Source organism: Rhipicephalus sanguineus, chromosome 1 (genome assembly GCF_013339695.2).
Source record: "Rhipicephalus sanguineus isolate Rsan-2018 chromosome 1, BIME_Rsan_1.4, whole genome shotgun sequence".
Lineage (NCBI taxonomy): Eukaryota > Metazoa > Arthropoda > Arachnida > Ixodida > Ixodidae > Rhipicephalus > Rhipicephalus sanguineus.
This window is the reverse complement of record NC_051176.1, coordinates 123,052,883-123,080,793: the sequence shown is the minus strand read 5'-3', so window position 1 is coordinate 123,080,793 and position 27,911 is coordinate 123,052,883. Positions and strand designations below refer to the sequence as shown.

At 45.3% G+C, this 27,911-nt stretch overlaps 1 protein-coding gene across 4 annotated transcripts in view; it reads left to right on the top strand.

Annotated features, from left to right (window-relative positions):
* LOC119397175 (glucose transporter type 1) overlaps positions 1-27,288 on the top strand; it is a 106,893-nt gene extending 79,605 nt beyond the window's left edge. For 2 of the 4 annotated variants that reach the window (XM_037664615.2, XM_037664628.2), the window contains exons 14-16: positions 257-476; positions 25,056-25,192; positions 26,885-27,288. In XM_037664615.2, coding sequence (XP_037520543.1) covers positions 257-476; positions 25,056-25,153 — 318 coding nt within the window. In that variant the 3' untranslated portion in view covers positions 25,154-25,192; positions 26,885-27,288. Of the gene's footprint in view, positions 1-256; positions 477-7,317; positions 8,256-25,055; positions 25,193-26,884 lie in introns of those variants that run through there. The other 2 variants (XM_037664635.2, XM_049416250.1) reach the window with 2 other exon arrangements.
* The last annotated feature ends 623 nt before the right edge of the window (positions 27,289-27,911 follow it).

The window sequence follows — 27,911 nt, the reverse complement described above, 5'->3', positions numbered from 1 at the left end:
TGCATTATTAACTCCACATTAGGCGATTGTTGCTCAAAAAAAAATTTTTTTTTTCTTTTAAACATTGAAGTTGTTGAATTCATCAGCTGTGTATTCGTGTATTACCACATAGCTGTTAACCACGAACCGTTCTATACTCTATATCTTTGTAACCTGTACAGTTTCGCTTGCAAGTCCCTAAGATCACTTTACATTATATAGCTGTTTTGATGAAGTCTTCTTCATGCAAGGCCGACTGCTTTTGTTTGACCTGCAGGTGGCTCTTGGAAACTACACTTTCCTGCCATTTACTGTGCTGCTGGGCTTCTTCTGGACATTCACGTACAAAAAAGTTCCAGAGACGAAGAACAGAACTTTTGAGGAAATCTCTGCCCTCTTCAGGAGGGATGATGTAGTCAGCATCAATGGGATGGGCACACGACGCAACTCTCTGGCACCTGGCCAGGATGCTGTGTATGAAGAAAAGCCAGAGACATGTAAGTGCTAGTTGCAGCGAATGCCAGAAATAGTATTGTTCTTCATGTTGCATGACAATGAAATCTATTTCTTCATAGACTGTGGTTGCAGCTACCTTGGTTGCATGACAAGCTTTGAAAATGCTCTGAAATAACTTTGCGTCTTCTTTCTCACTGTTTGTTTTTCTGTGACAATGCCATTGATGACTTGCAGGCCAGAAAATATATACTCATGTACAGCTTAGTCTGAGCGGGGGATATAGTCGATAAGTCATTGTGTCTCTTCGCGCACTTTTAGTGCCACATAGCATCAACAACAAGCCTTGTGCCTCACACTCTACAGCATAGTGATTTATTTGTTCATGAGGTGTTTGAAAAGTTCTTTGGAGGAAAATGTTAAATGTTTTCAAGGTTTCTCTAAGTGTATTTTGGAGAAAAAAGAAACACGAGGTATTGCTTGCAAGGCATTGTTTAAGCAATGTACTGTATTGTTTGAGAGCAAGCACATGAGCCAAAGTATTGTTTAAAATCAACGCTAGTAGAAACCTCAAAACAGACATAGTATTCAAGACTTCCAACGTATTTCGGAACAAAACCAAGGCTAACATCCTATGTGAAACAAGTTATTATTGGCCCAGTAGTGGTGCACTAACAAGTAGTGCGCTCAATACTGATGATAAAGATCGCTGAAGACATAATCATTCCACAAATTGATGGAAGAGAAGCAAATTAGTAGAACCTGTGTCCACATTTCATAATTGTGTTACTCTTGGCTAGTAAGCATATTTTGAATCTTTGACCCTCTTTTTGTGTCCTTTGGTCTCTTTGTGTGCTGTGCATATTGTAATAGAATACTAATTAGACCAGTCTCACACTTTGCTTTGCAATAGAAGGGTATGCACATATCAGTGCATTTCTGCTGAGAAAGTTCTCACACCTAGTCTAATGATTGCTACTAATGGCAGTTTTATGTTTTAACAATGATTTGAAGTGGTAATGAGGAACTACTGTGGAAATGCTTTGTCAGTGCTCTACATCAGGTTCCTAAATCAGTTTTCAATGAGACTTGACGTATTGTTTGTTTGTTTTTTCTTAACCTGGAAGCAATTTACGGGGAGGCATAATTTCTTGGCCAAAAAACATGCGACTCCTTGTTTCTCCAGAGCAGGCAAAACAGTCTAATGCATATTGAATGCTGAGCAAGAGCAAAAAATAACAATTCTTTGCAGAATATTTGTAAGTTTGAGGCCACTTATTGATCTAATCCTTTTCGTTGTATTTTATTGGACACAGCTATATGAACATGTACTATAAGGCAGTGCATTGTGTCATTTTGTACATGAAATGGTTAAGCTGCACTAGCAAGAACATATGCAGTGGAGTCTCGTTGATACGTTTTTCACGGGAACCGGAAAATTAAACGTATTATACAAAAATTATATTAGCCAAAGAGGTTTAAAAAAAGAGGAAAATATGAATACTCCATCAGCAACTCATTTTTATTGAGCAATATTGAAGCAGCTGGTCATTTTGCCCAGCATTTCCTTCTCTTCAACATCCAGGAGTAAATTCTGATGAAAGGTGAAAAAAAAAATGCTGCAGAAGAATCATTGGACGCAACGGCCACACCTGGCAGGGATCTTTTTGCCACAAAACCGACACTTCTGCGGCCTCAGCGGCCGTGCAACGTGCTGATTGGGGCTTGTTAGAATGCAGTTTGAGCCGGTATACTGAAGAATAAACGTACAATAGCTAGCTATACCGGTCAAGATCCACTTTCACAGTCATATTATTCAATTTTGGGCGAAAAGGTGAGCGTATTAAATGCATAAAAAGGCATTATTTCCAAGGGATGTTGGCTGGGAGTAAAGAAAAACATATTAGGCCAAAAACTTATTGTGCAGAATCGTATCAACGGGATACCACTGCGGTGGCAGACCTTGAATTTTGTTAAACCTACAATGCCATGTCTATGGTTGTGAAAATGGGCACGCAATATTAACTAGTGCCTTCATTCTGTGCTGTTAGATTGGTGAAAATGTTTTCTACAATTTATTTTAGTGTACCTTTATTAAGTGTACCATATCTTTTTTCTCTTCTTGTTTTGCTTGTGTCTGTCCACTTATTTGTTTGTTTGATTATTCTCTGTTTGCAAAAATCTAAAGCTTTGTTCACTTACACTAGCAGATTGACAGTGCTGCTATTTTTTATGGAAGAATGTGGAGATGTACTTTCATAGTGCAACACATACACCATTAGTATTTTGTTTGTGATAATCTTTTTATTTTTATATTTTTTTGTGGTGATACTCTTTTTCTGAATTCTTTAGATATTGACTCATGAAGAGATCATCATTTTTTGCGATCAAATGCTATTTGTGTGTCTCATACAACTAAAACTATGTATGATAACTGATAAAAATGTAACTATTTTAATTGGTAAGTTATCTACTTAAGTTAAAGGGGTCATGAACCACTTTTCCAAGTAATGATCTAATGACCTCAGTATCGGAATCGATTGCCGCAGAAATTTCTCGAATCCGTCAAGAATGAGCGGAGTTGCGGGGGTTTGGCGCGCGCTGTCAGCGCTTTCTCTCTTTTCTCGTGCCGACGAGCGCACTGGAAGCTACACGGGGAGGGATGGCACGGGGGAAAGAAGTTACGTCAGCGTGCGTCATGAAACGCGATCACTCTCCCGCTGTGATTCGCGTGCGCGAGTGCGGCTACCATGTACCATGTACAGTCGGGCGCCGGCAAGTGGCGGCACCCCGTGGCAAGAAGCGCATCTGATCCGAACGCCGCTCTCGATTTACGTCGGCTATCGGCCCATAAGCATGCTATGTCTCTTGCGACGTAAACTGGCAGATCCGCGACGTCGACGTGCAGACACGCCACCCACCGACGAGAGTGAGAACCGGCCTCTGTTTGAAAAGAGGGTGCCTGGGGAAACGGCAACTTCGCGCTCCGCTTGTGGTCTTTACGCGGCGCGCACGACTGTAATATTTGGCAGAGCCGTTCATGTTTTTTTAACAAGCCCAAGGGGTGCTTCATGACCCCATTAATGAATTGTTCAGTTTACCACATACTAGTTCATCCTAGGTAATGAAAGCACTAGGGGACTACATAAACAGTTGGTCAAAGTACACTCAAGTTCTTTTTTGTTATGATAGATCAAAACAGTTGCTCTTGTGATATGACAAAATAAAAGGTTTATATTTGCTAAAAGGCTTGATGCAAGGCTTTTTTCATAATGTCTTAAGATGGAGAAGTATGACTGACACATCCAAGGCAGACCATTTACCATGCACTCTACAAGTACTTGTTTTGTATATTTGGTTATGAGGAAATGCAGTTGGCCTTTATCCATAAGAGTGAACACCGAATTGAAGAAAATGTATTGCATTTGAACATCATGAGAATCAATTTATTTTGCTAAACATGAATGAGGTAAAAAAAAAAGATGATTCTGCAAGATTCACTCTTAGTTGACTGTTTTTATTGGTTCTGTGTAGCATATTGGAGCTCCAGCTGTCGAGTGAGCACCCTTTTTTAGGAAATACAAATGACTGTTTTTTTCTTTTTATAACCTGTTTGAGAAACTAAAAAGCAATCAAAAGAAAGAACAACTTTTAATGGGACACACAGGTTCGGAAAGAAAGACCTGTTTTTATGTACGAAGAGCATATCAAGTGATACAGCTTACATTGTCCACAAAACAATGAACGGTTTACATAATTATAAGCTATGCCTTATGGTAACAATTCCTGTACATTCAGCAACCTGGCACTGATATTAGTATTTCAATGTGCTCATAGTAATTACTGTACATTACGGGTAATACAGAACTTTAAATTAATGTCATTATATTACATTCCATACTGATTCTTTGCTCTGCCCATTGAATGAAAGTTATAACCCTCTCCCATAGGAAAATTTAGCGTCAGTTTGGCGGCACACTGCTACACAAGAAATGTGTCCTTTTGAAGTGATCCTGATGGTGATAGATGAATCATAATGTTTATAGGCAGTGTTTGCTAAATACCAATAGTGCACTATAGCTATAAACTGTACTTAAAATGAACCTAAGTACATATGAAGTATATCATTGCAATCACATTAACGTCGTCAATCATCACGAGCCGTGGTACAAATGAGAGCAGTCGCTCAGGTTTAAACATTGTGGCCACTACACAGCATGGATGATGGCACACCCCTGGCAGCTGTGACCATAAACAGCCTAAGAGCAAAAATATATTACTTTTTGTAGTACTATATATGGGAGTATGTTTCATTATAGAACATTCCCAATAACAAAAATGATAGTTTAAAATACTACCGACTCTACTTTCAGTATTACTTTGTTTTAACATTACTACCAAGGCTGTGAGTTGGCTGAACACACTTGCGTGAGAGTGCATTGTGCAGTGAGTGTCACTAAAAATTCTTGTACGACAGCTTGCAAACTACACTAGTGGTGTGAAGTACGTGTGCTCAAAATGACGTTGAGCTTGCTCATGTAGCAGAGGTATTACATAGGTGCAGTCACTTTCTGCTAACCCAGTATCTCACATTTGCTGCTTGGAAAAGTAATGGTAAGGTTTTGGCAATGTGTGCATATTATGTAAATTTTCCCTCCCTAGCGCTTAATTGGAGGCTTTTAGAAAAATTCTTCGAGATCAGTATTATGGTCAATGTCTTCTTCAGTGACCTTATACACTTAATGAAATAGTAGTCCTAGGCTAGTAATTAAGTTTTATTGTAATAAGTTATTCTGATTTATGGTCTTTGCCCAAAACTTATAGCAGTTGACTAACTTGGTACAATATTATGTGCAAATAGGCATTTAGCATTGCAGTACCAGTGTAACTTATAGCACATTGATTTCAAGCTTTAAAAATTAGTAAGATGACTTGTGTAAGCTTATTAACTTTGTAGAATGACACAAAATGCACAGCTGCCTGTATGAAACAATTGTAAAACTTGGCATACATTGCTAAAGATTCATAAGTTGAAAGCAAATGGATTATAAGAATTTCTTGCTAAAAATGGTGTCTTTCTTACCACTTATTGCTTCCTTACTATCAATTGGTTTTTATCAGAAATTCTTTTAATGCACAGCAGGTACCAGCTTGCCCAACTTGGAGCTGTATGTAGCTAATGGCTTTAAGCTTACCTAACCTCTTCCAACCTCATGGTTAATGTACTGGAAGAGCCAGATGTAGGGTTTGACCATGAATAATTGATAGGGAAGCACTAGTACATGAAGTAGATTTTTGAAGCATTGAGGTTCCCCCCGTGTTATTGCACATGGCCACCCTTCGGCCCTCATCCTTTATCTGGTGAGCACATAGACGCGATGTTTCTGAGGACGGCAAAGACTCAGTGCTTTAATGAAGCCAAGTATTGTGTTTGTTTTTTTATCAAATAGCAAATCAATATCCTTACCAAAGCCATTCTACATGCTAGCCGTTCGAATGGCCTTTTGTCCAGCCCAAACTCGCAGGCATTTTACTTTACTGTTTGTATTTGATATTTTGCTGTTTTTTATCATGACGTAACAGAATACTCAATACTTCTGTCATAAGTACTAGTTACTTAAGCAGGTTATTACAGTTAAATGGAACCTAATGGGACCAGGAAAGTATTTTCCATTTAACAGGAGTGTTTACTCAGAGATGAACAGGGGTGCAGAATTCAAGTACAAAACCAACCATATGAGAGGCAGTTGTTACATTTAAGCAGCAATTTTGTTTAAAAAATTTCTGTTTACTGAGTCTATTGTATTATTATTTTTTGCTGACACGGTCGTAAGCTATAGCTTCTTGAAGTATACTACTTTCATTTTTTGTTCTGTGTTTTTGTTTTATCAGTTCTGGTGAAACCAAGGTCAGAATATTTTGTGCTTTGTGAGACAGCAGTGCAATTATAATTAAAACGTTTATAAAACGGTCACCATATCTTGTGTTTACACAGAAATGTACCAATAGGCCAGAATACGGTGACCATGGTATGGTTAAAAGTAAAGTTTCTTTTAACCATTCACTGCACTTCCATATCTGAAATAATTCTTAAGTTCTGACCTTGTGACAGAACATTCCTTTGTGAACACAGAATACGGTGACAGATATCGTAAGCAGGCCTTAAGCACTGAGCAGAGCACGGCCTCTGAGACCACCAGCTTATCATAGAAATTCCGCGTAACTCGCTTCATTGTAAGAAGTGTGTGGTCTCTTCACTCACAATTTCCTGTGCAATATCGCTTCATGTAACACAATATTTGTGAGGCATTCTAATTGTTAAATAGTACTTATTAAATGTTCACCCTAGTTTTCTAAACTTTTTTTTTCTTGTAACATAACTTTTTACTTATAATCATGTGTCTTTTCTTTCTCTTCAGTTTTTCTTTTTTCATTTGCCATTGTTTATTTCTATTACTTTGTTGTGTCTTAGTGTTGGAGTTTTTGTAAGCAACTAGCATCTTTTGGTCTACCCATTTTGAAGACAACCTTCAGTTACAGGTGTTAATATTGTTACATAAAAATATTGTTAATATTGTTAGCAGTCTTGCAACTCCAAAGCCATATATAACTGGAGAGGAAGAGTATTTATTGAAAAAACACACAAAGATGGTCATTTTACTCTGTTGTAAAGAAAGTTGGAACCATCATGCAAGCATGAGCAAAATAATGTTTTCTTGATTGTTTGCTCTGATTCATGTTTTATTTGATGAGATGGTACATTTTAATGTTTTATGTTTTTCTTCATACATAGAGGGAGCATATTTTAGTCCTATTCTCTTTTTTTTTTTCATGAAATAAACAATTTTTGCTTTGTGCACTTTGTTTGTTTCCTTTCTTCCTCAGCTGCTTTTGTGTTTTTATTCACAGACGGAACATTCAGCACATGATTTGCTGGCAGCACTGGTGTTGAAGTTCACTTATGTTCCAGAAACAAGGGCCTTTGGAAAGCAGAGTTATGACATCTTTTCATACAGCATGTACTAGTTGATGCATGCATAGTTTATGCATAGGAAAACTGCTCGAAGAAACAAATGAGCCTTGAGAATGTTATGCTACTGTGAGCTGTAAATCATCTACAAATGCATATGCACATAGGCCATCATTGAGGCAGTTTTTTTTTTTTTTTACATTGGAGCGTTCTTAGTTCTTCACATGGTGTGATTTTATTTCGTACCATTTCTTTACACTATTAAATATTGAAAGGAGCAACACTTCAAATCACTTTAGCTTCCTTATTGATCGAAATACTATCAGTTTTAAGGGTAACTGCCAGTAATTAGAAACAAACAAAAAGAAAAGGAATAGCTGTGGTAGTGTAGCCTACTTAATTTTGCAGTGGCCAGCTTTGCATTTACTGCGTTGCATATTTCTAAGAAAATGTGGCTCCATTGCATATCATGATTGTGTGATGATTTCATATATCCTATCATCCCATCGAATATTTCCATGCCGACTTAAAAGTTGTATGTACGAAGAAATTATATGAGCCCTATGTTCAATCTGGCTTTTATTGTTTGGTTTGTATGTGTGCAATTCTCATCATTTGTGAGGAAGAAAACTGATTTAAAACAAGATGTGCGATTGATTTTGTTAATTGAAAATTAAAAACTGATTAAAATCAGTAGTGTGGGCTGCAGATTTCCTTGAAAAATTGAATCAATAAAGCAAGCATGCTATAATGAATTAATGCTTTAAAGGGATTATTTGTCACACGAAACTGCACTGTCTGTATCACTGGATGTAAATTGAGAATAAAAATGCTGCATATTATGGTATAATAATCTGCTTGCTACAAGGTATGTAAATGACAGGAAGCACTGCACACAGCTATTATTTGCATTTCCAACAGTGTGCTGATAAACATGGCAGTGGTGATTTACAAGTGCCACTGCTCTCATGTGTGAACTGAGGTGCCTGATCACTCACTTCCTTATCTCCTAATTGCCCTGAAAGCGGGCATTCTTTAAAGGGGAATTTTGTCACATCTATGTATATATCTTCGTGGCTAATTTCATTCAAAAGCCTAGTTCACAAAGTAGCAGTGTAGTTGAAAGCAGTTGCAGCCATGGTGTTCTGTTATGTGCATTCAGGTGAGCGAATCACTGTAGTATAGTTACAAACAGTGCACTTTGCCAATAGTTCCAAAAAATCACTCCAGTCGGTTGTGTAAATGAACTCTTTAAGGATGGTAGAGGCATTTTAAAAGCTTGGAAACAAGCCATAGTCTTTCTTTTTCCCTTGCGAATGATTCTGATGCCCAAATAAAGCACTATGATTTGAAAAATTTTGTCACAAAGGTGAAGCTGCACATTATTGTCATCCACTGCCAGTTCAGAATCACTTTCACTCAAAGAGAATAAGCTGTCACAATCGCCACATTTTCTTTATTTTTCAGCGCAATCGATTCATCATAAAGGTGAAGTTCAGTATTAAAGATAATCTTTTTACACTGTAATGAGGGTGGCTTTTGCTGCACATAAGTCTGCTTGCCACCTTAGCCCAAGGCCAGTTCGAAATCGCTCGCAGTTGAAGAGGCTGAACCCTAAGTTCGTCGTTTTGATTTCTTCCTAGCATGCCTTGAAGTGTGTACTTGTACTGCAATGGATGCCATTTTAAATAGACAGCTAGCAATAGAACAAGAAGTCTGGACTGTCAACTTCATTATTCAAAATCTCCTCACAATATCTGATTTTATATGCAAACAAGAACAAAATACGATGCACACACCACCCACCACCACATACTACACACCAGCTTGAAGCTTGGACAACTGCAGGAGCTCAAATTGTCTTCTGACCCGCATAAAAAGACAAAACCGTGCTCCATGAACTGGCCTCGTCATGAGTCTTTCGTTCCTAAAAGGTTAATCGAGATAGGTGGCAGATTTTGAGCGTCAAGCAAGGAAGATCGCAGCTTTCTATAAACAAGTCCGAAAGAGCAGCATGGTTTGTTCGATGTAGCCCGCAAGTGGAATATTTCATTCATGGAATGTGTGCATCTTTTTTTGTTCGTTTGTTTACGTATTCTACCTGCCGTGGTAGCTTATAGCAGGTAAGGTGCCGCGCCGCTAAGCTCGAGGATGCAGATTAGGTTCCCGGCCACGACGGCCACATTTCGATGACGTGGGAACGTGGGGATGCAAAACCACCATGGAGGAAGGAAACGGGCCAGGAAGGAGCGTCACGTGATCATCTTGAAGTCTAGTCGTAGTCACGTGATGGGCAAGCGCTACTATTGGTCGGCTTGCTTTAGCTGCGTCTGCTGCTGGCGCTGCGGGGACCTAATCCAACGCAAGAGGCACCGCACACTGGGCCTTGGAGAGCGTGCGAAACGGCGTCGAAGGAGGTTGGCTTGCCGAGGCTAGCGGAATCGCTTGGAGCAGAGTTGTTTCCTTCCTCCATGCGAAATCCCATTGAAGTCACTCTAGCACCGATTACAGTGCTGCCATCGGTCGAGCTGCAGCATCGACTATCTACGGTGTGGTGCATTACTCTCTATCGAAGGTAACGAAGGTACAGCGTAACGAAGGTCTATCAAACGAGTGAAAAGCCACGAGCAACACCTTGCCGTCGCAACTGCAGTCTTAGCTATAGTATGCAAATTAAAGGGGACATTAAACAGAAAAACAAAGAAGACAAATCACTTGTATCGAAAACACTACTCTGCCTCTAGAAGATGCCTGACTGGACAGAATAGGTAGAAAAGAATTAGATTGGTAGCGACGCCGCCTTCCAATTCCCACAGAAGCTCATCATGTTCTGAATAATGCCAGGACAAAACATGGCAAGTTTTGTGAACTTTTATTGAGCAAACGTGACCAAATAGGAATATTTTAATTGACCTCCGTGATTTCATGCTTATGCAAAGAGCCGCTGGAGTTTCAACGCGAGGTTCAAGAAGTTAAAGGGAGGGATGGCACGGGGGAAAAAAGTTACGTCAGCGCGCGTCATGAAACGCGATCTCTCTCCCGCTGTGATTCGCGTGCGCGAATGCGGCTACCATGTACTGAGGAGTGCGGCACTAGAGTCACTGGAAAATCAGAGTACCGCAAAGGTAGGCTGCACGCGGGCAACATTGGGTGGCGGCGGCCATGTCCCTTCCAGACCGTCCGGCGCGTTGCTAGCGTGTGTTGAGAAGTGACCGATCTTTGAGCCTCAGTGCCGTGTTACGCTCGGCAGAACGGCATTATTTGTGTGTGTGTTTCTTCAAGAGGATATTAGAAGTGATTTCGAGTCATCGACAGGTATGGATCGACTGCGCGATTAGTGGTGTAACTAATGAAATGTACGGCAAATGTTGCCATGTGCTCGCTAACTCTCTTCATGGCTTCATCGGTCTCTTTTCGTGTCACGCCCGGGCGTGTTGGCTAGGTCCGGAGCTCTAAACATAGCTGCATTAGCGCAGTGACATCGTGCGAGATGCCATTTACTACTACATTTGGTGAATCTTGACTCTTTGCGCTAGCTTTGCTGTCGGTGTTCAGGTTCACTAACTCGAGAACGTTATCGAACAACATCGAGAACATTAACATTGCGTCCTTCGACTGATCGCTGACGCATAGTTTGCTTGCGCACCGTGCTTGCTGTTCAACTGGTTGATATGTGTAATAGAAGTTGTAATAGAATGTGTACGGTAATTGGAAGTTGTGCGCGACGTCTTGATTCGGAACGCCACCAGCCGAACGCACGGGCGAATCGGCGTGCGGTAGGTAAGGTGCATCTTATCTTGCGATACGTAGAACATAGGCCATCAAAAATGATTTATATCACTACTTAATTGTTTAATTTCCTATTTGTTGTCTCCTTAATATTCCCAACGTTGCAATGAATTTGCAAATATTTTGTTGTGTTCCGACAAACAGTTCTTTTTTTGGCGTTGCCAGCGCGTAAACAGCTGGGGTTCGGTTTCTGCACTGCTGCACTTTTTTTTTCATAATGCACTCTTATCAAAACTTCCTCGGCACGGTGCTTTATGTTTTTTGATCAAAAATAGCACATCCAGGAATTTTTAAAGCGCATGTCACTGCAACACAGTATGTATATAGACCTAGGGCTCGCATAAAATCGACTCCCTCAATGCGTGGGATCTGCTTTTTTTTTTCTGTGACCATTTCTCACCAACTATACAGTATTTTAAGGGTACGATCGGCGCAATGCAGCATTAGCAGCATTTCTTTTGTAACAAATTTAAAAATACGCTTGATAACATTGCCTTATACCAAGTTTATCAACAGAGTTACACGCTTCTGTTCTGTGCAATGCCAAATGATCATGCCACAATTGCCTTCAAGGTATACCATTAAACAGTTATTATTTTATTAAATCTTCGATTTCGCTCTCGTGCGTGACACGCTTATAACTTGGATAGCATGTGTAATCTGTTCAACAGATCGAGATATAAACAGCCGCGCAAATAGAAAGGTATGTAGTTTTCAATATCGCTGACCATAGCGAACCGAAAAAGGGAAGTGTCCAGTCGCATAAGATCTTTTCCAGCAAAGTTAGTGTAGTTCACTGCAGGAAGGAGTTTTATTCGAGGGGGGCGAATTCGTTCAGGCCAACTATGCAGCCACGTAGAACGGCGCTCTTAGACATTAATTTTTCCCACACGGCAAACGAGATTCCCAGAGTAGCTCATATATATAACGTTCTATTGATGGTGAGCTACTCTCTTCTGGCATCTGCATGCAGTGGCGTAGCCAGGGGGTGGCACACCGGGCCCGTGCCCCCCCCCCCCCCAAAAAAAAATTTTTTTTTTTGCCCGTGGCATACATAGCACGAAATGACACTCGATCACATCTGCCTGCCAGGCTCCCACTTCAGATCAAGGAGGTGACCCTGCCCCCCCCCCCCCCCCCGCCAGAAAAAAAATGTCTGCTTACGCCCCTTTCTGCATGACGCGTTTAAAAAAGCGACGAAGTACTTCTGGGGACCATGGTACTGCTAAATGTCCGGCCACGCTCTGCATCGAACGCGCCTGCACCCAAAGCGCTTGGAAGGGATATGGCGGCGAAAGGTCACGTGATGCGAGTAAGCCAATCGCGTCGGCGGCGGCGCGCGGAAAACAGATGCGATACTCTGAAATTTTTCCAGTGACTCTATGCGGCACCGGCAAGTGGCGGCACCCCGTGGCAAGAAGCGCATCTGATCCCAATGCCGCTCTCGATTTACGTCGGCTATCGGCCAATAAGCATGCTATGTCTCTTGCGACGTAAACTGGCAGATCCGCGACGTCAATGTGCAGACGGCCCCGCCCACCGACGAGAGTGAGAACCGGCCTCTGTTTGAAAAGAGGGTGCCTGGGGAAACGGCAACATCGCGCTCCGCTTGTGGCCTTTACGCGGCGCGCACGACTGTAATATTTGGCAGAGCAGTTCATAGCCGTGTCAGCTTTCCACAGGATGTGTTTTTTCAACAAGCCCAAGGGGTGCTTCATGACCCCTTTAAACGTTGGCCTTCATTTTTCTTTGTAATCATAAATAACGGTAGTAGAATTTCCAAATAATTATTTACCAGTCATAACTGATTTATTGTTCCAAAGGAGCGACAGTGGAAATGCCTTGAGGGGTAATCTAATCCGTCAAACGTATTGAGAAGTAGGCGGACCAGTAATTTCCTGGTAGATATACGTGAATTGAGTTGAGTTTTTTTTTTTTCCGCGCGAAAACCACGATATGATTACGAGGCACGCCGGTAGACGTACTGTCGGGACAAACGGAATGAATTTTTGGCCGTTCTTGAACCGTTCAGGAAAATCGGGATGTGTCAAGTGGGACGGAGTAGAAGCTGCTCAGACGCTGGCTTAATGCGGACTCTTCAGTCGGTAGCGTCATAGAGCAAGCGGTGTTTTGTTTAGTTTTTCTCTCGTACAGGTAACAGTAAGTACTGCTTCATAAAGCTAGTAGTATATTTACCACATTCTTATCGACATCGAAGAGGCCATTGACCTCGGGCAACGAGCGTGTTTCGACGCATATTCTTAGAACTGCTTGTGTATAGGCTGTTATTCCCATTATACGACGACTGATATCTCTCTCAAATCTTCGCTATATATGGACTGCTCGACGATGCTTATTCTTTAGTGCGCCTAGCAATGAAATGTGATGGCTCAAGGCAGGCCCGTAGCCCAAAGAGGGGGGTTGTGTGGGGGGGAGGCAGGCCCCTTCCGAAATTTTTATGCAGGGGAGTGTTTTACCGAAAGAAAATAGATGTTTTTCTGAAGTTCCCAATTCAGCAAGTGCCCCCCCCCTCCCCCCCGAAAAAAATTCCTGGTTGCGGGCCTGGCTCAAGGGTCCAACGGTGGCGTGATCGGGTTCGCATCACGTCGATCGCGTCAGCCGAAAGTGAACGTTCGAAAACCTAACGTGTGCATGCATGGTCTTGCCTCAAGACTTCAACTATAGTTTGCGGATTACCCCCCCCCCCCCCCACTCTTCATTTTATGTTATTGTCTGCAGTCAATGCCTCATTTCATCGTCGCCTATTTTCAGGTGCTGCAGTGGTGGCTTCGCGAGCATTACCGACGGTTAATCATTAGATTTAGCATAAGCAAACCAATGTGGCACGCTTCGACAACAGGAATATGGCAATAGTATTACTACACAGCGAAGTTCACAGAACGCGTGAATTACTTGAAGAGAGCAGCAAAGCGAATGTAAGAAAAAACTTACACCATCTCCCGCTAAAGGGGTCCATGAAGCGGTGCGAAGCCGGAGCACTTGCACGATCGCGTTCCGTTGGCGTTCGTTGGGCATGCTACCGACCTCGCGTCGTGGAACGCGAATAGGAACGCTAAGCGCGTCGCGTCTTCCCTCTAGCCTGGCCGTTAATTCTCACAGGGCGAGCGGCAACGCGGTCGACAGGCACGCGAGAGGGGGGCAGCGTAGGAGAGGAGAGAGAGGGGGAGGGGACGCGCATGCGCTGGCACTCATCGCGGCGTTGCGCAGGAGAGAATGAGGCGCGCGAGAGGGGGGAGTGGAGAGGGAGAGAAGAGGAGGGTAGTTGAGAGGGGAGGGGGAGAGTGGAGAGGGTTTGCGCATGGCAGTAAGGGTGGTCACGCCGCACACCACCACCACCGGATTGAACTCCGCCATAAGATGCTTCGCATCTAAAAGATGGTAGCATTTTCAACGGGAGGTTGAGGGAAGGTGGGCAAATATTTTATGGTAAGAATGATAGATCAGAGAGGGCGGGCGAACATTGTACAGGAAGTGGTAACAATAATAATTGTTAGGGTTTTGCATTCCAAAACCACGATATGATTATGAGAGACGCCGTAGTGGAGGGCTCCGGAAATTGCGACCACCTGGGGTTCTTTAATGTGCACCTAAATCTAAGCACACGGGCCTCCATCGAAATTCGGCCGCCGCGGTCGGGATTCGGTCCCTCGACCTTCGGGTCAGCATTCAGGCACCATAATCACAAGACCATCGCGGTGGGTAAGGAAGTCGTACAAATTATGAACGCGAAGTGTAGGGTGAGGTAAGGACTCGACTTGTGTAGTGAGGAAAGCAAAAAGAAAAAAAAAAGATAGAAAATTATGGCATTGATCCGCAGTCAATGATCAGGTCCGCAGTGTGCAATCTCTATAGCTCTATGATTGACGTGTTCTAAAGATCTTCAAACAGGTTCGTATTAATTAAATAAACCTACAGTTCCCTTTGCAAACCTATAGTTGTCTATCACCAGATTTAAGTATTAATGTGACAGCAGTTTTCCAAGGTTTGGGTACAACCGAAAAATCAAGTGATTTACTATGCGAAGTACCTTGCATTCCACTTCGCACACTTTCTTAACATATTAGGTATCGCACTATCTTACAAGATGCAGTCAGCTTTCTTTCTTTCTTTCTTTCTTTCTTTCTTTCTTTCTTTCTTTCTTTCTTTCTTTCTTTCTTTCTTTCTTTCTTTCTTTCTTTCTTTCTTTCTTTCTTTCTTTCTTTCTTTCTTAGTGTATTTAGAACAACACTGAATAGTCCAAGGGGACGCGGCTAAAGGCAAACATTGCCTGACTGGGCCGTGCCACCCATACAGCAGCAGCAACAGTAGAAAGACATTTTGGAACATAAAAGCATATATGAAAATCATTCAACTACACTTGTTTTACACAGATGAGATGTACAAGTCATCAAAATCAAAGGCAATAATCGAAAAGAAACATCAATGTTATACAGTTTGACAGGTACTTAGCGCTAAAAGATAGAAGCACAAATATAACAAATGATGCACGTGTAACTCTCGAGCAAAAAAAAAACACAACATTGATGCGGAATCATAGTCTTCATAGATTAACTTTAGTTTAGTCCTCTGAAAATAATAATTCTCTTATCATTTTTTGAAATGCTTGCTTCGTAATTCCAGAATTGAGGAGATCTGTGGTTAAGGCATAGTCGTTGAGGAGGTTAGGAATTTGTACCGCAAGTTTTTGTTCACCGTAATTTTTTCTACTATGTGGTATAGGCAGAGTCCTTCAGTATAGGTATAAAACTCTGAAATTATAGCCTATCGTTTTTACACGGCATGTACTCTGGAAGGAATGTTTGTCGCTTTGAAATTGCCGCATAATCTCAAGAAATAGCTTATATGTATGGGGTTTGGACACTGTAAATATTTTATATTTGCAATAGTACGTTTTGGTGCTGACCATACGTCCTAAGTTTTCTATTGCACGCAGTGCGCGGTTTTGAATGTGTTTGAAGTGATAATAAATTATACTGAATAGTGGTCGACCAAACTAGTAGACAGTACGTTAAACGGGAATGTACTAGTGCGTTATTAATATGGTGCTTCACGCTTTCTGTTCACGCAATCTGTTTAGTACTACAGCGCGGGCAATACTATTTTTGAGAGAGTCAATATGTGGTGACCAGGACATATTCTCATGGAATATAACTCCCAGGAATTTGGCTGTTCAATATTTATTTTTTGAAATTGTAGCTGAGGTTGAGAAGGCGTGTTCGTTCCTTTTGATTTAAAGAGCAAGTATTTTGTTTTACTTACATTTAATTGAAGTTTGTTCGCATTAAGCCACAAATTTAATCTTCGTAGCCATGTGTTGGCAAGCTTGTTCAAAAATATTGTGCAATTCCCTTCCTGAGAAGAACACGTTGGTGTCATCGGCATACAGTATAATGGTAGAGTAGCCCTGTACTTGGACAATATCATTAATATACAACAAAAATAGAACAGGTCCTAAAACGGAGCCTTGGGGTACGCCGTGTTTAATAGACTGAATTTCAGAAGTAACACCATTTATCATTGTGTACTGTGTTCTTGCCGTAAGATAACTTTTTATTAAAGACAATGCGACGCCACGAATACCATAGTGAGGTAGTTTTTCGAAGAGAACGTTATGTTGCACGCAATCGAAGGCTTTTCTAAAATCAAGAAATATACCAAGGGTTAGCATTCGGTTTTCAATGTTGTCAAGAATTTGTTCTTTTATTTCAAGTAAAGCTGTTTCTGAAGATTTATTTTTACAGAAACCATACTGCTCTTGTGCAATTATTTTGTTTGTGTTTAAAAAGCCACCCAATCTTTTGTTTATAACTTGTTCGGCAATTTTCGCGAAAACAGATAATACGGAGATCGGCCTGTAGTTATTCATATTGTCACGTGGTCGTGACGTCGACGAAGACAGCAGTCGGCGTTTGCAGAATGAAACTGTTTATTTGGCCGAACTTGTGGCCGGGAAAATGAGAACTAGAACTACAGCAATACACGCTGTACAATGATAGCGGCGAACAGGGCGTCGTCCGTCGATCAACTCACATGCGGTCAAGTGCGTCGGTTTTTTATACAGGTGCTATCGAACTTTCCAGCGATATCGCTGGTGGCGGCGTTATCTCTCGATAAAGCTGGAACATTCGCGTGCGGCGCGGAATCTTAACAAAACGATCTACTACAATCGAGAAGTCTCTCGAACACTGCTTCGCGGGCAGCCTCGAGCGTTGATAACCGCCCTTGCTGGTCAAACCCAAAAAACATCAAAATAGGACAAGAAGTGGGCGTGGCGTTGCCCCCCTCTGAAAAAGCATCGTCCCGATGCTTGTGAAAGAACAAAGAAGAGAAAAAAAAACACAAGTGCATACATAAATAAATTACAATAACAAAGGTAAAAGTCGAGTCTCCAGATTCGCTAACGTGCAAAAAACGGCTTAAGACGCACGACATGGACGACTTCAGGTCGTGCGCGGCGTCGCTGGGAATTCGTAATGCCGTCCGGGATGACCTCGTAGTCAAATGCGCCGAGACGTCGAAGAACCTTGTAGGGTCCGAAGTATCGCCGAAGGAGTTTTTCGCTAAGGCCACGTCGGCGTATCGGCGTCCAGACCCAGACGCGGTCGCCGGGCTGGTATTCCACGAAGCGTCGTCGGAGATTGTAGCGACGGCTATCGGTGTGCTGCTGGGTCTTGATGCGCAGGCGGGCGAGCTGTCGAGCTTCCTCGGCACGTTGTAAGTAAGCGGCGGCGTCGAGGTTTTCTTCGTCGGTGACATTCGGTAGCATGGCGTCCAGTGTCGTCGCCGGGCTCCTTCCGTAGACCAACTTGTACGGCGTCATCTGCGTCGTTTCTTGGACGGCCGTGTTGTAAGCGAAGGTCACGTACGGAAGGACGGCGTCCCACGTCTTGTGCTCAACGTCGACGTACATGGCCAGCATGTCGGCGATGGTCTTATTTAGACGCTCGGTGAGGCCATTGGTCTGCGGGTGGGCGGTGGCTCGTCTCGCTGTATTTTAAGATCGCCTGAGTTAGGTCCGCAGTAAAGGCGGTACCTCTGTCTGTGATGAGGACCTCTGGGGCGCCATGACGCAAGATGATGTTCTCCACGAAGAACTTGGCTACCTCGGCGGCACTGCCTTTGGGCAAAGCCTTTGTCTCGGCGTAGCGGGTGAGGTAGTCAGTTGCTACGACGATCCACTTGTTGCCGGAAGTCGACGTCGGGAACGGCCCCAGTAGGTCCATCCCGATTTGCTGGAACGGCCGGTGAGGTGGTTCGATTGGCTGCAGAAGTCCCGCTGGCCTAGTCGGCGGTGTCTTCCGTCGCTGGCAATCTCGGCAAGTCTTAACGTAATGGGCGACGTCGGCAGGAAGGCGTGGCCAGTAGTATTTTTCCTGTATCCTCGCGAGCGTGCGGGAAAAGCCGAGGTGGCCAGCCGTCGGGTCGTCGTGCAGGGCCTGCAGAACCTCTGGTTGCAGTGCCGAAGGTACAACGATGAGGTAGTCGGCCCGGGCCGGAGAGAAGTTCTTCTTTATGAGGACGTCGTTTTTCAAGAGAAATGACGGCAACCCCCTCCTGAATACTTTTGGAACAACGGCGGTCCTGCCCTTGAGGTATTCCACAAGGCCCCTGAGTTCCGGGTCGGCTTGCTGTCGTTCAGCGAAGTCGTCGGCACTTATGGTTCCCAAGAAGCAGTCATCATCGTGGTCGTCCTGCGGCGGTGCGTCGACGGGGGCACGAGACAAGCAGTCGGCGTCGGAGTGTTTTCTTCCGGACTTGTAAGCGACGGTAATGTCGAATTCTTGGAGTCTTAGGCTCCACCGTGCGAGGCGCCCTGAAGGGTCCTTCAAGTTGGCTAGCCAACACAAGGCGTGGTGGTCGCTCACAACGTTGAAGGGCCGGCCGTAGATGTAGGGGCGAAACTTCGATGTAGCCCAGATGATGGCCAGACACTCCTTTTCTGTTGTGGAATAGTTGAATTCTGCCTTTGATAGCGACCGGCTAGCATAACTGATGACCCTTTCCAATCCGTCGGTTTTCTGCACAAGGACGGCGCCGAGTCCTACGCTGCTTGCGTCGGTGTGGATTTCCGTATCGGCGTGCTCGTCGAAATGCGCAAGTATCGGAGGCGTCTGCAGGCGTCGTTTCAATTCTTGAAAAGCCTGAACTTGCGACATTTCCCACCTGAATTCGACGTCGGCCTTCGTGAGTTGCGTCAGTGGCTCGGCGATCCGTGAAAATTCCTTGACGAAACGTCTGTAATAGGCGCACAAGCCGAGAAAACGGCGTACGGCCTTTTTGTCGGTGGGCGTCGGGAAGTCAGCGATGGCAGCTGTTTTCCGCGGGTCCGGGCGAACACCATCCTTGCTGATCACATGACCCAAGAACAAGAGCTCCTCGTACGCGAAGCGGCACTTTTCAGGCTTCAAAGTGAGTCCGGAGGTCTTGATTGCTTGAAGTACAGCTTCAAGGCGCCGAAGGTGTTCGTCGAAGTTTGAGGAAAACACTACGACGTCGTCCAAGTACACGAGGCACGTCTGCCACTTCAAGCCGGCCAGTACTGTATCCATAACCCGTTGAAAAGTCGCAGGTGCCGAGCAAAGACCAAAAGGCATGACCTTGAACTCAAACAGGCCGTCTGGCGTTATAAAGGCAGTCTTTTCTCGGTCTCTCTCGTCGACTTCTATTTGCCAGTAACCGGTCTTGAGGTCCATCGACGAAAAGTACTTTGCGTTGTGTAATCGATCCAGGGTGTCGTCTATCCGGGGAAGGGGATACACGTCCTTCTTCGTGACTTTGTTCAGGCGACGATAGTCGACGCAAAAACGAAGAGTCCCATCCTTCTTCTTCACTAGCACCACGGGGGATGCCCACGGACTCTTCGACGGCTGGATGATGTCGTCGCATAGCATTTCGTCGACCTGTTTCTTCACGGCCTCCCGTTCCCGCGTCGAAACCCGGTAGGGACTCTGGCGGAGTGGTCGAGCATTTTCTTCTGTTATAATGCGGTGCTTAGCAAGGGGCGTTTGTCGGACCCGCGATGACGACGAGAAACAGTCCTTGTATTGCAGGAGCAGGGTTTTGAGCTTATCTTGCTTGACCTTCGGAAGGCTCGGGTTGACGTCAAAATCCCGTTCGGGACCTCTATTCGTCGAAGCAGGTTCGACAGCATCGAAGAGGGCGAAAGCATCGCTGGCGGCTACACATTCGTCGATGTAGGCAACCGTCGTACCCATGTTGAGGTGCCTATATTCGTGGCTGAAGTTTGTCAGCAGTACCTTTGCTTTACCGTCATGCAGCTCGGCGATACCTCTTGCGACGCAAATTTGACGATTCAGGAGTAGTTGCTGATCGCCGTCGATTACGCATTCAAGGTTCGCAGGTTTTTCGGTGCCGACGGAAATAATGACGCTGGAGCGTGGCGGAACGGTCACCTGCTCTTCTATCACATTCAGTGCATGGTTCCCTGGCGTCGCGTGGGGCGGGAGCGCTTTGTCTGAGGTTAGTGTTATCGACTCAGACCTCAGGTCGATAACGGCGCCGTGGTCACTTAGGAAGTCCATTCCGAGTATCACATCCCTGGAGCAGTTTTGTAGGATTACAAAGCTCGCAGGATAAGTGCGGTTATTGATGGTGACTCTCGCCGTGCAGACACCAATCGGCGTTATCAGGTGGCCTCCAGCTGTCCGGATTTCTGGTCCACTCCAAGCGGTCTTTACTTTCTTCAGCTTGGTGGCGAATGGCCCACTGACGACGGAATAGTCGGCTCCGGTGTCGACGAGAGCTGTGACGCTGTGGCCGTCGATAAGAACATCGAGGTCGCTTGTTCGTCGTCTTGCGTTGCGGTTAGGTCGTGGCGTCGGATCACGGCTTCGTCGATTTGTCCCGCTGTTTCGACGTTGCGTCGTCAGGTTTTCTTCGGGCCGCGAAGTTTCGTCGTGAGGTCTCCGTCCGGTTTGCATCGTGTTCTGAAGGTCTCGTCGCGTTGTCGTCGTCGGCGGCCGCGGAGGATCTTCGGCAGTTCGTCGTACAGCAACCGCACCTCCATCGGTTGCTGCCCTTAGTTTCCCGGATACGGGCTAGGCGACCGGCCCCTGTTTGGGCCAGTGTACTGCCGGCGGTGCGGTGACATGTAGCGGCCGGGCGACGGCGAGCGGGAAGGTCGTCGTTCTTCCCACTGTGTTCCGGTGAGGTAGTCGTGGATGTCGCGAGGCCGTTCTCCTGGCTGCGGGCGCGGCGCGTTGACGGCGAATCCGCGTAGCCCCATCTGTCGATACTGGCATCGGCGGTATGTGTGGCCGGCTTCCCCGCAGTGATAGCAGAGCGGTCGGTTGTCAGGGGCACGCCAAACGTCGGTCTTTCGGGGGGCGCAGCGTTGTCCTGTCGGCGGGCGGTATGGCGTCGGTGGTGGTGGCGGCGGTGCCTGGCGGCGGAACTGCTGCGGCGGCGCGGCGTCTTGACGTGGGCGAGGAGGGGGGGCGTTGCGTCGGGCTGCAGCAGAATAGCTCATGGCTTCCGGCTGAGCCTGCGGTGCTTCGGGAATTCCAAGCGATTGCCAGACTTCTTCGCGGACAACGTCGGCGATTGAATCCACTTGATGCTGCGGCGAAGGTAACAGTTTGCGCAGCTCCTCCCGCACAATCGCTCTGATGGTGTCACGCAGGTCATCAGACTGCAGCGCCTGAACCTCCCCGTAGGTCGTCGTAGGAATGCGGCGGTTGTACTGCCTAGTGCGGATTTCTAGTGCCTTTTCGATTGTGGTGGCCTCCGAAAGGAATTCCGAGACCGTCTTCGGCGGGTTGCGCACAAGTCCGGCGAAGAGTTCTTCCTTCACTCCCCGCATCAGGAAGCGAACTTTCTTTTCTTCGGACATGGCTGGATCGGCATGGCGGAAAAGGCGAGTCATTTCTTCGGTGTACAGTCCGACGTTCTCATTGGGGAGCTGTACACGGGTCTCGAGAAGGGTTTCAGCCCTTTCTTTGCGGATGACGCTCGTGAAGGTGTTGAGAAATCCGGTGCAGAAGAGGTCCCATGATGTTAGCGTGGACTCTCGATTCTCGAACCAGGTCCTTGCGCCATCTTCAAGGGCGAAGTAGACATGGCGTAGCTTCTCGTCGCAGTCCCAGTTGTTGAACGTGGAGACCCGGTCGTATGCCTCCAGCCAGCTTTCTGGATCCTCGCATGGTGATCCGCGGAATGTCGGCGGCTCCCTCGGTTGATGCATGACGACCGTTGCAGGCGCCACAGCGGCTGTCATTGTGGCTGTTGTCTTCTTCGTTGTGATCCTGGTCTTGTCCGGTAGGGGTCCGTATTGTGGGGGTAGTCCTTCCAGTCTGCGGCTGGCTCGACTGCCGCTGATGGTGTCGGTGTCTTCTTCGCGACGTGGGCTGGGTTCACGGTTTGACGGGGGCGTCCGGATCATGGAAGAAGCAGCACCTCCTCCAGATGTCACGTGGTCGTGACGTCGACGAAGACAGCAGTCGGCGTTTGCAGAATGAAACTGTTTATTTGGCCGAACTTGTGGCCGGGAAAATGAGAACTAGAACTACAGCAATACACGCTGTACAATGATAGCGGCGAACAGGGCGTCGTCCGTCGATCAACTCACATGCGGTCAAGTGCGTCGGTTTTTTATAAGGTGCTATCGAACTTTCCAGCGATATCGCTGGTGGCGGCGTTATCTCTCGATAAAGCTGGAACATTCGCGTGCGGCGCGGAATCTTAACAAAACGATCTACTACAATCGAGAAGTCTCTCGAACACTGCTTCGCGGGCAGCCTCGAGCGTTGATAACCGCCCTTGCTGGTCAAACCCAAAAAACATCAAAATAGGACAAGAAGTGGGCGTGGCAATATCGTTAACTGGGCCACCTTTATGAATAACGGTCACTCGGGCCAGCTTCATTTTATCCGGGAACACGCCAGTCGAAATAATTAAATTACAGATATGTGCAAAAGATATGCTTACATATTCGCTAACGGCTTTCAGCGGCTTCACTTTTACATCAGCAGCACCAGCAGCGCAACTGTCTTTTAACGATGAGATTATGTTGTGGACCTCCCGCTCATCGGTGGCCACCAAGAACAGAGTAGAAGAACACCGATTTGATATATATTCCGATGGAGTGACTGATACATTGGGTTGTGAAGGTGAACCAACATCTGTAAAATGAGTATTGAATGCATTTGCAATCTGAACATCTGATAGCCCGCTTTGTTGAAGTTTAACTTTATTTGTTATAGAAACTCTGTTCATAACCTCATTGATCGCCTTCCACATGAGATTTGAATTTCCCGATACAGCAGTGAACTTATTCATATAATATTTTTGTTTGGCGCGTTTAGTTTAGTTTAGTTTATTTCGTTCAGATCTGAACACCCGGAAATCATCTTCTCTTCTAGTTTTTAGAAAAGTTTGAAAGAGCCTGTTGCGTGATTTAAATCTGTTATAGAGCTCATGTGATATCCAATGCTTAGAAAGCTTAGAAAGAGATTTCGCGCACGAAAAGACGTCATGGCAGTAATGATACCTCAATTTCATGAATTTTATAAAAATGACCGCGTGAATTGATAGTGCAATTTAGTCATACGTGCTACTGAAACAAAGAACGTCGAAAGAGTAGGTGACAAAAAGCATGACTGCGTCAGCGAAATGAGGCAGTGTCGTGTCCCGCTTGGCTATGCGGTTTACAAGCGCTCGCATTTGTCATTGGGAGGTTAAACACACTCACGACGTGGCCGCTATTGGGAAATTTTACAGCCACGGAGGCGACGCGGCGAGTCTTGAGGCGGCAGTGATTGAGGCGCAGCAAAACTTTGCGCTGGGTAAACGCCATCCATGATGAACGAAGGGCGTGCAGACAGGGACACTAGAGAAGACTAAAAATATGGTACAAACTAAAAAAATATGGTACTCTCGAACACCTCTTTAAAGCAAACGTACCCGTTCTTGACCCCGTGTCGCTGCAGCTTTGTGCAAAGCCCGCGCTGTTGTTCCAATCTGATGATGAGGCAACTGATAACCAAGCCGTGGCGAGCGAACACTAGTGTCAAGCTTGCGATAGGAACAGGTTGAGCGTTATCGCCGGTTGTCCTTTTGGTCTCAATAAAAATTTGCGCAGCTTACACTGAGTCGCGCAAGGTTGGGGCAGAGCAGAGCTGGTCGGCACTCGGCTGGTCCTGGGTTGACTAAGGCACACGTGCATTCAAGAACTGGACTAAACTCTGCCTGCGATGCTCATACGTGATGCGGTGTGCCTTCCTCTCCTCTTTCTGTATCTTCGTCTTATTCTTTTTCCTTGTCTCTTCCCTATTTTTTTGCCTCTGCTTTTCAAACGGGTGGACGCGCCTCCCCTTTCGGAAGACAATTGCTAGCCTTTCTATCTTTCTATCGACTTCTTCTATCGACTTGGGAGTTTTTTTTATGTTTGCATGAATAACAATTACAGTATGACTCTGACACTTTTAAGTTATCGTGCGTTATTTTCACATTAATTCGCAATCACTGATGTACAAACTATGTTCTTCCGAATGGTTATCGTCCCAGTAAACAAAGGCTGAATCTCACTTGCAATAAACAAACATAACTTGTTATTTATAAAATGTTACAGGACACTCTTATAGAGACATTTACGAGGGATATATATTCCAGGTGGCATAGTATTCGTTAGCTTGAGTCTTTTGGCGCTTTGAACGCTTCGTCAAAATGATCATATGACAAACCATGGGCAATGCCGCTTATTGTTCATGGACTTCAGTTGTTCGATTGATTGTCAAGTAGTGCACCTGCTGTTCTGGCGTGCTGCTATAGTTCTTTTGTGCGTGCTATCATTGTTAAAATTCCGCTTCCCCACGGCTGGGTGCAGGTTACCTCCATCAGCATCACCACCACCACCACTGTCACTACGGAAAGTTCCACAACAGGAAGAAACTTGAACTCAATCACCTAGAAGACCAACTGTAACCATTCTTGTAGACTGAATCACTCTTTTTGAAATGACAGGTACGTGATCGCACAATCTTACATTACTTACGTGTTTTGGCGCTTGCAGTAAACTTGTTGCGCTGTAGTGAGTTTGATTAGGTTGTTTGCATGCATCGTGCTCACGACATTATGGTGCCGTTTGAAGACATGCATAGTTGCTTTACAAAAGCAAATTCGTGACTTCCACTTGCACAGCAGCTGCGTTAAATCAGGCATATCAGGCCCGAAGTCGTTCTTTGCCTTCAAATCAGTAACGAGTTAGAAAGCACGGCGATTAAACGAAAATATTGTTGGATACAGTGGACGCAGTTAGGCTACTGGAATTGCTGCTTGAATGATGTAGAGTTAACCACATTTTATTGCATGGAAAGTCTAAGCTGCGTTGGTATGAGTTCCTACGGGCGACAGCACTCTTATGAAGATGCATCGCGAACACTGCCTGCAAGTAATGGTGTGCTTTGTTGCAGTACAAGTGCTGCTGCAGTGAAACAAGCTTGCCGGACTGGAACCGCAATTTGGCAGGAAAACTGCTTTCACGCGTTATACACATTCATTTTGCCTATTCGCGTGCTTTTGATATTTGCTAATATTATATCACTGTAGTGAAGTCTACCTCTGTGAGTATTGCGGGTATGGTAAGGATAGTACGGTGCGATCCAGCCATGCGGCATACTTTTCGATCGGCATCACGGACAGACGACGGCAGACTTGTGTTTCTTGGGATCTCTTTCATGTAAACGTTAAACGCTGGCGCACTTTAGGGAAATGGGTGACTTCTGTTCAGGATACAAGAATATAAGAATGCAGTACTCGAGTCACGACGCTTACGCGTTCGATAAATACGGAAATTGAAGCGAGCTCTTAAAAGCTTGTTCAGGTTTCTCGTTATTTCTGCTTCTCTCTTAGTTAAATATGTAACGAGTTTAATGTGAAGAGTAAAGTAGTTCTGCATTCGTTGCTACATGATACACAGATATGCATTCATTTAAACGTGAGCAAGGTAGAGGCACTTTCGTTAAGGGGATCGTAAAATGTCGCGTGCCTACATACAAAAAAAGAAAAACTACCATCAGTAGCACGCTGATTTGCTGTATTTAGCTTAAGAAATACACCCATAAAGTATGGCCATTCTTAGCGTAAGCATAAGTTTGCATAGTACCAAGTACGCAGCTGCGGGAAAAAATATTTAGATCAAGATGCACTGATGTGCTGACTTTCTCCGTTAATTCTAGTGCAATTATGTTAACACTGCGAAGCGAAGAAGGAACATAAGATGGACGTGCAGGCGCTTCCTGTGTCGCTTCTTTGTTTTTTCCCTCCTGTTCTTCGAGGTGTTAAGAGTAATAGCTACCTCACCATGTCTTCGAGACAAATTTCCAAGGCATGCTTGTCCGCTATGTTGACGGCACCACACACTACACTACAAGCTGAATCAGCCTCGTCAGGTCGCGTTAACGCTGCGATCGCCCTGATCTCGGTCCACAGTCGCCGTGTCGCGTCCGGACGGCGATACTTATTCTCTGAAAGAAGTTAAGGTGTTCAGACGCGAGCACATAAGAACACTAGACAATACAAACGCGATTGTGTTTGTGTTGTTTGGTTCTCTTGCCTTGCGTCCCTATCTGCATGGATATACCTTCTTTCGTGACGAATACACCTAGCAACTAGCTCAACTTTCCGTCGTTCATATTCTCATGCTTGGCCATGCAGCGGGAGCCGACCCTCCTGTCCGGAACAGTGCAATCTGCCATCGCCTGCCGCAGCAGCAGCAGCAGGGTGTCGTCTTCCCAGCAGCCCCCTCCTCCTCCGCCCCCTCCTCTTACGACGTCGCGTCGCATCAGCAGCCGGGCCCCTGGTTGCGGCGCACGCAGGCGCACCCGGCGGCAGCGCATATCAATTCCCGGACACGAGGGAACAAGTGGCCTGTCTCCTTCGTTTCTCTCCGCCACAACCACCGAATCCCCGGCACCTTCATGGACTGCGCCGAGGCTGGGCCGGACACCGACAAAGAACAAGCTATGCATTCCCACTGATGGACTTCTCCGTGGGCGCGGATGCCTGCCGCCGAGCAACCAAAGAATGCCACGACACCCACCAAATTCAACACCCCCTCCCACCCACCCCAACCCCGCTATCCTGGTAACCCACTGTCGGGCACAAACACGCAGACACACATACACGTCTTTGGTTTGCCTCTTCTTATCCTGGGCACAGCTGTTGCTGTTGCCGTGGCGTGTCCTATCCGCATCGTCGTTCTACACACACAAACGCGCGCGTACACGCTACATTGGTCGGTATTGCCGGCGCGGAGCAGTGCGCACCGCGCTGTTTGTACACCGTGTAGTGGAAACACGGGACAGGATTTATGCAGGACAACGTTTCTATTGTATATTGTGCCTTCAGTTTGGAATCCTTGTTTACAAAACCTCGTTGGGCTGGAGCCATGGTGAGCCCTTCTTCCCCCATCTCTCTTTCGGTATCTTTCTATTTTCTCCTCCTATCTCTCTCCATCTCTCGTTTCGCACATGGGCATCCGCGTCAGAGTACGCTAACATGTACAGGATTTTACCACTATAGCGTTACCACTGCGAGCGTAGGAAGAGAAAAAACGCTGGCGGAGAGACGTGCGGTAGTCTCCTAGTTTACTACGTGTAAAGAAAAAGATAATGAAGACATCATGCTCAAACGTGTAAAAAGTTTGTACAAATGCGACTATGTTTAAAGAAAATTATATATA